At 39.9% G+C, this 15,346-nt stretch overlaps 1 protein-coding gene across 11 annotated transcripts in view; it reads left to right on the forward strand.

The window, feature by feature from the left end:
- Window positions 1-15,346, forward strand: part of ZMIZ1 (zinc finger MIZ-type containing 1) — a 307,061-nt gene that overhangs the window by 261,474 nt on the left and 30,241 nt on the right. For 9 of the 11 annotated variants that reach the window (XM_026855129.1, XM_026855130.1, XM_026855128.1 and 6 more), the window contains 4 exons: window positions 8,442-8,556; window positions 10,738-10,955; window positions 12,569-12,767; window positions 13,775-14,065. In XM_026855129.1, coding sequence (XP_026710930.1) covers window positions 8,442-8,556; window positions 10,738-10,955; window positions 12,569-12,767; window positions 13,775-14,065 — 823 coding nt within the window. The remainder of the gene's footprint in view (window positions 1-8,441; window positions 8,557-10,737; window positions 10,956-12,568; window positions 12,768-13,774; window positions 14,066-15,346) is intronic. The other 2 variants (XM_026855133.1, XM_026855138.1) reach the window with 1 other exon arrangement.

Raw genomic sequence — 15,346 nt, forward strand, 5'->3', positions numbered from 1 at the left:
GGGCTAGGCAGGGCTCGCCCCCTCTCCCCGCTCGGCTCCGGAGCCCCCAGCTCCGCTCGCTTCCAGGGAGCCGCGGTGGGGCTGCGCTACCCCCCTCCCCGCCCTCCCTCCTTTCCCGCCGCGCCTCTTGAAGAAAGCGGTTTTTTTTATGTTGTCGGGGAGTGTAAATCAGCTTCATCTAAAATCTCGGAAGTGCGAGTCCATCAAATCTTCCTCCTAGCCGCCTGCTACACCTTGCGTGAGTCAGACTGCAGAGCTCCCGGTGCCCTTCTCGCTGTGCGGGGCTGCTCGTGTTTCCCCCTGTCTCAGAGGCAAAAGCAGAAGTGGAATCTGCTCACGCTTTCAGCGGTTCCTTCCCCGGTTGTTGTAGCAGTCGCTGACCTCCAGGCACTATGAATAAACAGCAAAGCTGGGAACAAAAGGAGTCTTCTGGCTGCCATTATCTCACATTAACATAGCAGACGCGCTGCGGTGTGAACAATGCGAGTCTCATTCGCCGATAATCAGCGAGTACCCAGGCATTTGGATTACCAAGGCAACAGGCAATGGTAGAATACTGGGTGGGTGTGTTTTTTATTGTAAAGGAGCAGTCGGATATGGAAACCCAGGTATATTGATAGAGCAGAAGGCATGCCTGGTGGCAGGGGGGGACTGAGGGCTCGGGGTTGCATTCCGACACACGTGAGATAAATAAGACATGGATGAAGCAGATCTGTGCTCTGAGATGCAATAAAGATTAAACTGCATTTGTCAAGCTGAAAACGGTCATAAAATAATTTCAGCATTTTTAAAAAGGTAACAGGTGGCATGTTAATAACAGGGCTGTTACCGGTGGATTTTGTAACTGTAATCTGGGCTGTAGTAATGCGTTGCATGGTCGACTTGTGTGACAATAGAACTGGGTGTGATGCTTTAATCTTTTTTCCTTTGATCGGATGGATGCTGTACTCCCAGAATGTCAGATGATGGTAACCCCTTCTGCTGCTTCTCAAACGGGAGGAGGTCTCAGTAGTGTTCTTGTTGCTTACTTGCATAGCTGTGATCGTTTTTTTCCCATGGACAGAAATAAGTTGCGTTATCTCTGTATCTTTGCGTGCATGCGCACACACGTGTGCAGGGACATATATGAAATCTGTAATGTAGCAGGACTCTGTGTGTATGCAAGGGTGGTGTGGGTGTTTGCAGGTTCAGAAACTTCTGCATTAATCTAATTATTTGGCCTGATGCATTTTTCTCATATCAGGGGTTAGATTCAGCTGCGCTAACTCTTGCAGAGCAGCGTGGTACTTTGCAGGCATGGCTTTCTAACTGATGAGGCTGTGTGTAGAGTAAGGTGCCAGAAGCAGCAGCAAGCATGTCACAGCCTGACCTGTAGCAACCCAGTGTGAAATGGAAGGCAGCTTTCCCACCCCATGCAGTCATAAGTCATCCAGGCCTCAGAGGCCTTGTCAGGACTATAAAGAAAAAGTTAAGGGCTTTCTGCTTCCAGAGGTACTTCATGTCACCTGCTGAACTGCTAGCTTGATTCTGCCGTCTCAGGCTCCACGCAAGCGGCTGTATTGTGTGTATGTGTGCGGCTGCATGAATAGGTATTGTAAATGTGTGTGCTGATATTTAAAAGAGCAGAGGTAGGGAGGGGGTGATAGGCACCTTGCTAGCTGCAGGTGCCATCCAAACCACCAAGCTGATAAATGGCTTGCTGCTTTCACCTTTTGACTGCTTCACCTGCATTTGTTCACCTAGAACGGGTTCAGAATGCTTCTGTGTTTTCAAATGGTTTGCCAAAAACCAGCCTTCCTTCTCTTTACAGTGAATTACAAAATTTCTGAATGCTCTTCAGTTTGCATTGCTCATAGCCTGGTGCAGCCAACATCCAGTACTGAAGCGACACTGGAGGTAATTCTTTCTTGCTAGGGAGGGACTAGGTGTGGATCCTCTGTGCATTTGGAGTTGGGAGAGTCTAAGCTTTCCAAAGGGTTAGAGAACATACTCCATCTAGTTAGAAAGAGTGGAGGGAAACAACAGACTTGAAATTATGGAGGGGTAATTTTTGGAGCTGTGTATTTTCTCTGTAAGATCTGAATGTTTGGAGTCACGCCATGAAGTAGAGAGAAATAAAGCCGTGCAGAATACTTCCAAATTGGCTTTTTTCACTTTTACATTACACAAAAACATCCAGTGATTTGGATGGGACTCTGTCTGATGTGTTTGTTTAGTGAAATACCTGATGGAGCCTTAATTGATGTCTGTACAAATTAAACTTCTTCAAATAATAATAATACTTAATAGAGGAATGTATTTGAGGAAGGTATGCATCACATAGGCGGCATCAGTCAAAAGTAAATTACTGGTAGCCATCCAAAGCCACTATTGGTATACAAATTTACTACACCACTGTGTTTTTTTCCTCATCTTTAATGTAAACACCTTAGGATACCTGTACACTATATGGGCTTTTAGTGTGCTTTATGTCTGTGATATACAGAGGTAGTTACTCTGTATTTTCTTTAAAAAATGTCTTCATATTTCCTTGGTGACTGTAAAGTGGTCTTAGTGCCTTTTCTACACGGTTTCTCCTTGCTCTGCCATATTCCTCCATGTGAACAGAGAATGGATTGTATAGGGTGGTTTCTGCAGTCTATGGAAAACAGCACAAAAAATCAAGGGACAAGTTGGTTAAATTTTGTGTTATGAAAATTTTTTAACAGTATTGTGTTTTAATATCTGTTAACTAGACTAAAAAGTAATTTCAAGTATTTGAAGTTGGAACACTTTGACCAAGCACTTTAGCCATATGAAGATGGTGGATATATCTCAGATGGTGAGGCATTGGTTTTGTTCCCCTGAAAAAAGATCTCAGTGAAAAATGAGAAGTTAATTATTTCTTTCTAAATGTCTGGGGTTTTTAAAAAGAAAACAAAAGCAGATCTCTGAAATATTTTTGATTGCCAGTAAGTGGAAACAAATTTTGGATTTCAGGTGTCACTATTTTTTTTTTTTTCAGATTAGTAGTCAAGGCTAAGGATATTTTTGGTGGAAATTTGACCAGCAATTAAAAAAAAAAATCTGTTTGATCTGTTATTTATTAATAGATTGTTGAGGATTCCTAGGTTAATGAATTGGGAAAAAAAATAGCTGAAGTCCTTCCTGGAGCATTTTAGCATTGCAGGAAACATCTTCCTGGAGCATTTTAGCATTTTAGAAACATCTAAAAATCTTGTGATTTTATTTTTAAAGAAGTTGTTAAGTTTTGTTTATACTGATATGAAAAATTATTAAAATGTGGTGCAATTCATGCCTGTTCCATAACATGATCACACCAGAAAGGCAGTTCAAATTCCGTATTTGCACTGCACCATGCAAGACAGCCTTTTTCTTAAATAAGGGTATGCTTAAAATAAGTTTATGGTGGTACCCTAATCCGGAAGGATTGCTAACTGAATTCATGTTAATAATTAAAGTTATGTGAGTGGTGTTCATTTGAGAAATCCAATTAAAACAAAAACTACACCTGAATGAATGAAGCTAAGCTGCCTAACTTGTGGGACAGTATGGGCATGAAACACATGTATTGGCGCTACAGTTACCCAGAGCTTTATTTCCTGTTCTGATTATGGGATTTTTCATATTTTTCTGCTGCAGATGGATGAGATTTTAAGGGGAAAAGAGGGGTGAGGCAGGAGCAAGGAGCCTTGTTTGGAAATAGTTCTGGTTTAGTTTGCATTAAAGTAGTGTCACCTAGAGGCTCCAACCAAGAATACAGCCAAGGGGTGCTGGGCACCCTGAGCACACACGTGCCCAGAGGCAGAGCAAGGTGCAGACACAGACAGGTGCCAGCAGGCAAGAACAGATCAGGAGGCCCAGTTTTGGACTGTATTTGGACCATTCTGATTTTTGGCCATGTGTAACTGCAAAGGAGTGAGTAGCCATGTGTAATTGCCTGGGTAGATATCCAACACCTCACTCCTGGTCATCATATGCTCTCCTCTAGATGTCTGTGGGTGACAGAAGAACACATGAGAGAAATGACAGTCAGTGTTACCCTGGCAAATACCTGCCTATCTTGGCATCAGCTGAAGAAGTCACAATAGAGTCAGTAGATTTAAAGGACTGTGTGGACTCTGTGTGTGTCAGCTACCCGTCAGGTGGGATGACTGCACTACAGAAACTAGCCACTGAAAACCCAGTTGTGGTAAGCCTGATCCAGTGCTTGGAGTCAAAAGGTTTTTTGAGAAAACCAATACTTGGTGCTTTTCTGCAGTAGCTGATAGGTTTTCAGTGTTCAAAACAGAGATAAATGCTTTATAAAGGTAGTGCTTTAGACACCTGGCATTCTCAACAAGCAATGTGGAAAATCACTAGGAAGATATAATTTCAGTTTTTACCCTCCTCCACAACACGTAAAGTACTAATGCTTTAGGAATGCATGCTTCACTAAACCATCTGAATCTCTCCTTCCTCAATCTATGAAGACATGTAAACAGAGTATCAGATACACATACAATTGCTTTAATGACAACAAACATATTTAAAATACAGCATTTTCAAATAATGCCACAGATCATATATAAATTACAGTAATTCACTAGTATTAATTTACTATATGGAGCTCACTTTTTATTAAGCAACTTCTGTTAGAATTAACTAACAGTCTATGTCTGACATGAAGTCTGTAACTATTGCAAAGAGGCTGGATATCTGCCTCATTCTGTTTTCCTAGAACTGGGATTAAGAGAAGCTGTTTGGACCTAAGTACCAATGTACCTCTCCGACATGAGTGTTGTATTATTGGTAATTTCTGTACATGTACCAGCAGCTAAGAAGTCCTTCCTTCTCATTCCTTGATTGCAGTTTGACTGCATCATAGTTTGAGAAGTAATTTCTCTCCATCTCTTCATCTTTGCTCTATGGCTTCCTCTGCTGTTTGGCCTTTAATGCTGACCAGTAGTATGTGTAGGTTCATTAACACTATTATAAATTTATTCAATACTCTTTTAGTGGACTCCAGCTGAGCCCAAACTGACTCACTGCCCTCCAGGGTGTAGTGAGAGACTTAATTACCCTTGTACTGTTCAACAGGAACAATGTCATGGGCAGCATTTTGCTGTGTCTGGAGAGGTTGAAGCTTCTGTCTCTATTGGTTGCCATTTTCAAGTTTAAAGAAAGGGATTTCAGGATAATTCACAGCTCTGTATAGTAACAGTGAAAAAACACTGCTCTTTTGCAAATGAGAATTGGATTGGTCACGTTTCATTACAGTACTTACATGGACTTTCCTGTGGTGGGAGTATTCCTTTGGGTTGTCTAAGGACAGAAATGGAAGTTGAAAAAGTAAAGTGGAGGGACAAGTAATCCCTTAGTTGAGTTGCACATGTTTCAGCATCTCCTACTGCTTGAAACCAATGAAGCCTTCATGCAATGGAGGAAGGGTGGGTATTGTATCCAGTATGGCAAAAGTCGTACTCGAACATGCACGTAATTGTTGATGGGCCAGGGTATCATGCTGGGGAATGCAAACCATGAGAATGCCATGTATTTATCATTGGGGTAACTAAAGTGATGTTTGAGTGAAGTGAGGTCTAACACAGAGAGTGTATATATGAAGTTATCTAAGTTAAGTTAATGTTCTGCAAGGCACATCTACCACTATTTCAGTGTCGCCATAATTTCTGAAAGTAACGTCTGCAATTAAAGCTAAGTCATGTGTTCAATAATGTGATAGTCATGTGATTCAATGTGCGCAACAAATATTTCTCAACAAATCTGTACCTGTTCTTTTTTTCTGGCTTTAATGTGTTATGCTGTGTCCTGTGCTGGAGGCTTTCATCATATGTCAACAGTATAGTTTCTTGAGGTGTCACCCATTTAAACTGTAATACAGTAAAAATTGAGTGATTTACTCTTTGTAATTAGATTAAATGATTGTGTAGTCTTTGAGAACCCAGTGCAGCCTTCCACTAAAGAAATGCTCTGACTACCATTGGAAATTATGGACGAATAAGGCATGAAATCTCTCCCGTGTACTGTGAAGGAGAGAAATGGGCAAGGGAAACATGCTTTGGAGGTAAAGAAAGTGAAGAAATAGTTACAGCTTCTTAAGAGCAGGCCAAGGCATTGCTAGCTCAAAGCTTGAGTATGCATACAAATCATATGGCATATTTGCATTAGAAGAACCGTCAGTGGCTCTGTGGTTTGATTCCTGCCTGTCATTACCTTTCCTATTTACTCATGCACCTGCAAAATATTTGCCTTGTCTCTCAGGTTTTACTACCTGTCCACAGCACATCAGAGGGGAATAGTGAGGAATGGCTGCAGTGAGCCCTTTCACTGCTTATATCATGGAGAGAGCTTCTTTGTAGTCATTGAAGTATACAAACACTCATATGTGCCATAAATATCCAAACAAATCATAGAGCAGACATCATCAAAAACAGTCAGAGAAGGAAGTAAAGTAGGAGGCATTGTTCAGAGCAGGAAGAAAGAGGAAGGCTTCATAGCAGTCACAAATTCTGGGTTAGTCATCATTTATCTCGATGCTGGTGGAGGGGACTTGCTGATGCATTGTGACACTTGCAGATATTAGTCACTGAAGCCATTGTCTGAGCCTCTGAATGAGAGGGGCAAGATTTTCAGCCTTCTAAGAGAAAATATGTTAAAGAAGAATGGGCAACAAGGACTTACTAATTGCAAGGTGGTAAATATGCCCTTATTCACACATCATTTTATATGGATGCTGTGAATGTAAATATCACATGTCAAGCATCTTATAAAGAATTACTATTTTTTATTACTTTTCCCTAATTATTAGGGGAAATAATTATTTTCCCTTTGTGTGTGTGTGTGTGTGTGTGTGTGTGTGTGATTTTACTGCTTAATTCAATTTGGGTATTTCGAAACAAATAGGTCAGTACCAATTCACAGTTATGGTCTAATACAATGCTGTTGTGCTGGCACAGCATTATGGAATTTGTTTAAAATTTCCTACTTGTTTGTAAAATGTATTCGCTGTTTCATTTGACCTTACACAGTTGCTGTTGCTGTTACTAGATTGTTTGTTGCTTGGGACATTTTTTATCACGTGTGTGTGCACTTCTTTGTGCAGTGCAATTCCTGTTTCTAAATTATTAACACTAGGTGTAATGAACAGGCTAAAGAATGAACCACATAGGTAGTCCTTGATTTTGGCTCCCAGCACGAAAGGAAGGGAAAGTGGTCCAAGCCTGGAGTACTGTCTGGGGACATGGGAGAGTCAGCTCTCTGGTCTGCCACAGAGCCCTTTTTAGGGCTTGGGCGGGTTGGTTGTCTCAACATGTCTTGTATGAGTTAATTGTGTGGCACTTCATGGTGCAGGCTTTGGAGCACATGGACAGAGTGCTCACAGAGCTTGTATAGATTCTTTAGATGAGGTAGCCCAGTATGTAATTCCAGTGATAGCTGGTAGTCCAGGCAAAAATGCAGATTTTGATAAAAACTACAAGTCAATGGCATTTGAAAAATGAAAGAGCAGTGTGTGTGTGTGTGTGTGTGTGTGTGTACTAAATGGTGTATATATATCTAGATGAGGAAAGATCATGTGTGTGTATCTGTACATATATGCAAATAGAAATCTAATTTCTAGTATGAGAATGAGCAGATTTCAAGTGGCATATATTTTACAGTTATGGGATTAATAGTTACTTTCACTGGAATTAACATATTTCATTAATTACACTTTATGTGTACCTATCCTGTATTAATTTTGAAACTACCAGTGCTTTTGTATGAAAAGAACTGTAAGAAATACTTGCTTGTATCTGTAGACAAAGCTAATGGAAAAACCCAATCCTCTCATCCACATATTTATCTGAAAGATGTGTTGTATATCTGCGGTTGATTTTCTAGAATGCTGATTAGCTAATACAGGCTTTGGCATTGCAGCTTATCCGTCGTGTGGGAGAACACTATCTGAATTTCAATTTCCTTTTCAAAGTAATGATGAACTGTTTTTCCTTTAAAGGCTTTTCTGGCCATTTGGGGACCCAGTGCAGACAGTGGAGCTGCAGTTAGGTCTCAAAATCTAATTGAATTGATACAAGGCAGCTGAAGCAGTGGTTGTTGAAGAGCTTGAGATGGATTGCAAAAAATAAGTGCTTCTGAGCAACTTGTCTAGTGTCCTTGTTTGAAACTCTGCCCTGAGTTTATTTTTGCTTTCACTGGTAACAGACCATTATAGTAAAAGCCCTGTGCTTCAATATAGTTAAGGAATTCATTAGTCCTGTGTGGCTTTTATATGATTATGTTGCTATTAAAGAAACTTTATGCCTCTGAGAGTATCAGGCTAATAATGGAAGGAGGAGTGGAGAGTTAAGGTAATGTCAGGTGTTAATCCTTCTGTTTCTGCTAGCAACTTGCCACTGTTTAAACTTCCAAAATCTCACTACCCCAAATATTTGTTTTTGCAGTGATGGGTCTTTCCCCTACGATTCTGTTCCCTGGCAGCAAAATACCAACCAGCCTCCAGGCTCTTTATCAGTGGTCACCACAGTATGGGGTGTGACTAACACCTCTCAAAGCCAGGTAAGCTTGGTTTTTATGCTCCCTCCCCTCCAGATAAGGTTTTTCACTAATGTTTGCAAAATGGAAAGCTTTTTGGAAAATCCTCTTGGGATCCATGATAGTGTCTGATATTCTCTTTGCTGTAAGTGGTGCCTTTTTTTCCCTGTCCTGTCCTCTTTGGTGGCATTGGAAAGGAGGTGTCTGAGACCTTGAGTCAGTAGCTCCTTTAGCTGCATGCAAATGTCAATCTTGGGTTTAGCATGTATTTTGCACTGTATGCTTTCAACACTAAAAGCATGATTTGGGGGTAATCCCAAACCTTTAGGGAATTTCAGATTGAATTTGAAGAGTTCCTTATTAAATACAAAAATTCTAGCTAGATTCACCAAATGACAGTTATTATTGTTTTTACCTGGGGTTGTGTTGTACTTGTGGACTGGTGAAATCCAGTGCCATGTCTACCTCCACATTGAGGTGCTAACTACCAGCTGTAGGCTGTGCTTTTTTCAGCCTCTTCTGTTAATACTGTCTTATATTTAGCAAAAATACTTCAATATGCATTGGAGAAAAAGCATGAGCTCCTGGCTTCCACGTTAGAGCCATACTTTCTGGATTTTCATTTGGTTCTCTCCAGTCTTATATCTTCTGCAATGTATATTGAATTAGGCTATACAAAAAGAAGCAGCTTTAATGGAGGAAACACCAATGATTTGTGGTAAGTGTGCTCTCCAAGCTATGTAGCACAAATTAAGCTCTCAGACAGTCTAGCCTTTTCTTACACTGTAGTTGACGTGCTCTAAACACATCACCATCTTTAATGAGTGCAAATGGTACATAAATCTAACCTGTATTTTCTACCTTTTTCAAATAAAGTGACATTAGATCCAATACAAAATTTTGTGTGGGTTTTGGTTTTTTTAAAATTAATTTTGGTGAGAAGATTAAAACCAAAATTACTATAGATTGAAACATTTGAAAAAGAAATTATTCAGAGACTAAGTAATATAGGTGCTCACATGGCAGTTATGTAAGCACTCTTTCCTCAAAAAATAGAGAGGAAACAGTTACAGGTTCTATAACATGATTTATTATTGTTGATTTCTTTTTAACACCTTAAAAGAAAAGGTATGCCTTCTGGAAGAGAAACACCTGAGTAAACATGTAGATCTATACATTGGCCAAAAAACAGAAATACAGTTTCTTGTGGAAACCTTTGACACGTAAAAAGGAAAAAAAAAAAAAAAGACTCAAGAGTTTTGTTCTGTAATAAAAACACTGTAATGTTAATTGAACTCTTCATGATACTTCAGAGGAATATGCAATAAAAGAAAAAAAGTGCTTTTGTAGAAAGAAGAAAATGCTTCTTCAGAATCACTGCAAGGGAAGGGTGAAACTTTGGAACGTGAAGCTTGGTTGTAGCAGTTCAAAGCAGATTTAAATGAATGACAAGCTTTCCCGTAAGTCTTCAAGCTCCCTGAGCAAGAGAAATGAGTTGGTCTCACTGGTTTCCTTTCAGAAATTCCCAAAGCTGATGACTTGGTCTTCTGCAAAAACAATGACCACTAAATCTCTTCACAGGTAGAAGACAGGTTTCCGTGCAGGTGATCCGTGATCTCAATGGCAATCATAACAGTTTTGGTTCAGTTGAAAAAAAAAAATGCTTCAGCAAGCAAACCATGTCCTTTTAAAAACAGAACACAGGATTCTTCTAAGAAGCCATATAAATAACTGTCAGACTTCTGTATACTTTAGAGAGAGTTAGATTCAAGAACCGGTTAAGCCACTGAAATTCTTCACAGTTTTTGTGTCTGTAGTACTCTTTGCAGTATGCCAGTGGAACTGCATTATTTGCAAGTTATTTTAAAGTCCTACATCCAAAAAAAAGAAAAAGCATGTACTTAATTGGATGAATTTTTCATCTACAGAGCATGGTTCTTAGCAGGTCTTTACAATAACTTTTTTCATGAGGGTTAGTTTGGGTTCCATCTAGTTAAAAATCTCCTGTGAAAGATAAATAGAGATCAGAAACTCTTTATTTGGAAATGGCAAAAGGAGAAATCACCAGGAAGGTGCATCTAGACAAGGTGTATGCTGATTATAGAGGACAAGGGGGTTATATTTTAACTTATTGATTGCAGGAAAACTTAATTTGGTTGATGTAGTTCAAGGTACAGTCCCTTATTCTCATGTTCCTACTCACAGGTGCTGGGAAATCCAATGGCAAATGCTAACAACCCTATGAACCCAGCAGGAAATCCCATGGCTTCTGGGATGACTACCAGCAACCCTGGAATCAATTCCCCTCAGTTTGCTGGACAGCAGCAACAATTTTCAGCCAAGGCAGGCTCCACTCAGCCGTACATACAGCAGGGCATGTATGGGCGACCCAATTATCCTGGAAGTGGAGGCTTTGGTGGCAGGTAAGATTTACTTGTCTGAGGTGGAAAATGGGTGTAAATAGTTGATGAAACTTTTTTTAGTGACCTGGCAGAAGGGTGATGGGCCTATTTTATTTATATAAAGTCTCAGTAGCTATTTTATGCTGGTTAACTGAAGTGCATACTGCTTTTACAGCTTTGGAAATCAGCTACCCTAAACTGCAATGAAATCCATCACAGTAAATGGAAATGGCTTAGGTCAATCAATTAGCTCTAATAAACCCCCAAAATAAAGTTTTAATTAAGAGAGATTGTTAAACAGACCACAGGCTTAGGAATGATTAACATTTAATAAGGCCAGGATGTGAAAGGTATTGATGGTATAATTTCTACATGTGTATGGAGGAATAAGCTTGAGTATTAGTCAAAGTAGGTTCCTATGTAATGGGATATTTCTGCCCAAAGACTTACTCCACAGCAGGAATCTGAAAAGAATTGGGAGTGAAGATAGTTGTTCAGAGAGATGGTCAAGCTGTGTATTTATTTCAGGGAAGTAAATGCTGGATTAGCAAAATAAGCCAAAGCTAATAGCCTGGGTTTTGTTACATTTTGACTTTCTGTGTCTATGCTTTGTAAACAAGGGTGGTAAGTGCACATAACTGAAACCACTATTTATGGTCCCTCTGCAAAGCTTGCTGAAAAGGCTGTTAGCATAGTCAGTCTAGTGTGAAGAATACAAGCCTGGGACTGAGGGAGTTTTCATCTCTGTCACTGACCTACTGAGTGACCTTGAACAAGTCAGAAGGTTTCTTTAACTTTGTAATAACATCTCTAAAATGGGCATAGTAGGATCACTGGCCCATATTTATAAAGATAGCTGATGTCTTGGAGGGGGAAAGGCATGGTCATGGTTCAGCTTAATTTATCTCATGATCAGTAGGAGAGCCGGGTAGGAACTGCAAAATGCATTGTGTAGGATCCAATAGTGCTGATTGCGCTGCATTTCTCCTGGCCTTTCTGCTAAGGTTTAGGGAGAAATGCCTTTACAACATTGGCAACACTTGGCATAGTTCACCCGTGAGGTAGATGAATGCACTGTAGTGGAGGAAGCTCTGTGTTTATGCTGCTGTGCAGTCTGCCTCTACACTATTGGGAAATGGAGCATGCATTACCTTTCAGGATTTCAGTTCAACTTTGCAGTAAGCTACAGAGCTGCATTAATGCAGTTCACTGCCCCCAAAACAAATGACAGTGGTGCCTTGCAGTCCCAGTGACAGCACCTGAGCAACACTAGTATCTCATATACACACCTAATTCCTTGTCCTGCTGGCTTTCGTTAGGCATTGATATGTGATTTTAGAACAGTTCCAGATGAGGATCACACCAGTGTTCAAAACAAAATCCACCAGGCGTGTCTTAATATTCTCTCTCTCTCTCTCTATCCCCCCTCTTTCTTTCTTTCTTTCTTTCTTTCTTTCTTTCTTTCTTTCTTTCTTTCTTTCTTTCTTTCTTTCTTTCTTTCTTTCTTTCTTTCTTTCTGTCTTTCTGTCTTTCTGTCTGTCTTTCTGTCTTTCTGTCTTTCTGTCTTTCTGTCTTTCTTTCTTTCTGTCTTTCTTTCTTTCTGTCTTTCTTTCTGTCTTTCTGTCTTTTGTTAGTTACCCTGGAGGCCCAAATACCCCTGCAGGAATGGGGATCCCCCCACACACGAGGCCACCAGCTGATTTCACCCAGCCAGCTGCAGCTGCTGCTGCTGCTGCAGTTGCGGCTGCAGCTGCTACAGCAACAGCTACAGCGACAGCCACTGTGGCAGCCCTTCAGGAAACACAGAATAAGGACATGAACCAGTATGGACCGGTAAGAGAGTAACCCTTATATCTTCATACCTGCCTGAGCTGGACAATTACATGGAATTGGGCTGTCCTTCTCATTCCCCACTCCCCTGTTTATTAGGGTGCCTATTTTTTTTTCTTTTTTTTTTTTTTTGTGCATGAGCATGGTTACAAATGCTTGTGAGAAACTGCTGGAATGTGTGTATATAGGTATGAGTCAGTCTCCCATGTTTTTCCTGGCAAATCATGCCTGAGTGTGTCTTGTAGTTTAGAGATTCCCCCTTAAAAAAAAAATGAAAATTACCCCAAATTATGGCTGCATCTGATGTGATCTATTATTGTTGCCTTTGCCAGACCTGTGAACCTCTAAATTTGAGTACCTGCTGAAATGTTCCAGAATCTTGGAATAGGTTTTCTATCACTTGGATAATAGTTTATTTTACCCACTACAGTTGGTTGGTTGGGTTTTTTTTTCCCCTTCAAACAAGGAAGTGACAGTAGAAAAGATATTTGCTTTTTAATAGTGTTGTCTATGAGAACAGCTAGGCGAGACATGCGTTTCTGGTGATCCATACCCTCCAGCATGTCATGACTTCATGTAGTAATTTTTTCTTAAAATAAACAAGGGTTTGATCAGGTTTTTTCCACTTAGCTTTTTTACCTCTCTGAGCTTTGAAGTATATGGCCTTATATGCCAGGTGATATAAAGAAGCGTGTTTTAGAAATTGTAGTCTTGTGCTCTATTTACACAGCCAACTTCCTAACCTGTTATCTTACAGTAATAGACCAGCCAATTTAAACGATTTAATTGTTCACCTTAGACTTCTTTCTCTCTGATGCCTTCTACAATTCTAACTGATTTTTTTATTATAAATCACATCACTGCCCATCAAATGTTGGAGGACATTGAAGGAAAATGCGACATAAATCCTCCCCTTCTTTCCTCCCCCAAAAGCATGTTCAGCTCTCTTCTCCCGTTTTAAATGCATGTTGCATTTTATTCTTTTTTTTTTTCTTCTTCTTCCGTTGAAGGTTTGTTCCTCTTTCCAGATGGGTCCAACTCAGGCTTACAACAACCAGTTTATGAACCAGCCTGGTCCTCGTGGCCCTGCTTCTATGCCAGGCAACATGAACCCAGCAAGCATGGGAGCCGGAATGACACCTTCCAGCATGAGTGGGCCACCCATGGGCATGAACCAGCCTCGGCCTCCTGGAATGAGTCCCTTCAGCACCCATGGGCAGAGGATGCCTCAGCAAGCCTACCCAGGCCCACGCCCCCAGTCTTTGCCTATACAGGGCATAAAGAGACCATACCCAGGGGAGGTAATAAAATAAATTCTATTTTGTTCACACTGTTATTTTGACTGAAAGTTGCAACGTGTTGGGTAATGTGTGGTGTGCATCCCTGTACAATAGGTACATCTTTGTTCCAGGCTTGGTAAGAATACTGCCATTAAAATATGAGCAGCAGCAGCTGTTCCCTTTTAACTTCTAAAGTATTCAGCTTGGCCCTTGCTATGTTAGTCAAGATGACGGTCATTAAATCCAAGAAAGGCCCAAAATTGATAGAGCCCTCAAAATGTCACTTGGAGATTCTCATGCTAGATGGCAAATTCATAGACTTTAAGCAGACTTCCTTCACAGGAGTGTATTTATTTAATGTGACAACTTAAAAGAGATGTTGAAGATGTTGAAATACTTTATTTGAACTCAATGCATATGTGATCTCCATTTTCTTGGATAGTTTTATTGTTCTAAAGAGATATGTTGTATAAACACCAATAGTAATAACATTTATTTTAAAGACCAATTGCTTTCCAAAGTTCTCGAGGGTTGATTTTCATGGGCACCGAGGTGAATATAAATCATGTTGAACTCAAATCCCCTCTGTGTCAGCGTTTATCTAATAGAAGTTTATTTGGAATGTAGTATTTCTGTCTTAAGTTCCCATGCTGTTATGAGAACTGAGTGGCTTTGTAGACAAAATTACATTGCCATTGACTTGTATTATGACATTGGGCAAAACACTTAGGGTCAAAATTTTGAAGAAAACTAGACCAAAGAAGTAGATAGACAAGCTTTTGGATTTTTAAAAAGCACCAGTGTTTTACTATACAAATTGGTGTGAATTGGGCAATAGAAGCTTTTGAGAGTCTCACCAACTCTTTCTCAGCATCTATATGCACCTAAATGTATTTACAAATCTAGTTACCAGTTACTAACTTCAGAGATAATTTCCTGGTAAAATTCTGTATTAAACTGAGACCACAACAATAGCTATAACTCCAGATACAGAGCTTTTTTTATGCTATTGCCCTGACTGTAATAATGGTAGTAAGACTTTATAGAAAACATACAGGAGAGAGTACCATGGTATGGAGAAAATGTAGCAAATATTTATTACTGAGCTACCTTTCTTTCCTGATCTGCAAACTTTTTTTTTTAATTAAAAAAAAAAAAAAAAAGATCAGAAATAAAAGTTATGTGCTTTTGCAGGAGTTGCTTCTCTGGGAAGGCTTTTCACTCTGTAAATACTGCCAAGTACTCCACAATTAATTTAAGAAAACACAGAATGTGGCTTGTTCAGATAATTCTTATCTTCAG

This window comes from Athene cunicularia (assembly GCF_003259725.1).
Source record: "Athene cunicularia isolate RWA chromosome 9 unlocalized genomic scaffold, athCun1 chr9_part1, whole genome shotgun sequence".
NCBI classification, from domain to species: domain Eukaryota; kingdom Metazoa; phylum Chordata; class Aves; order Strigiformes; family Strigidae; genus Athene; species Athene cunicularia.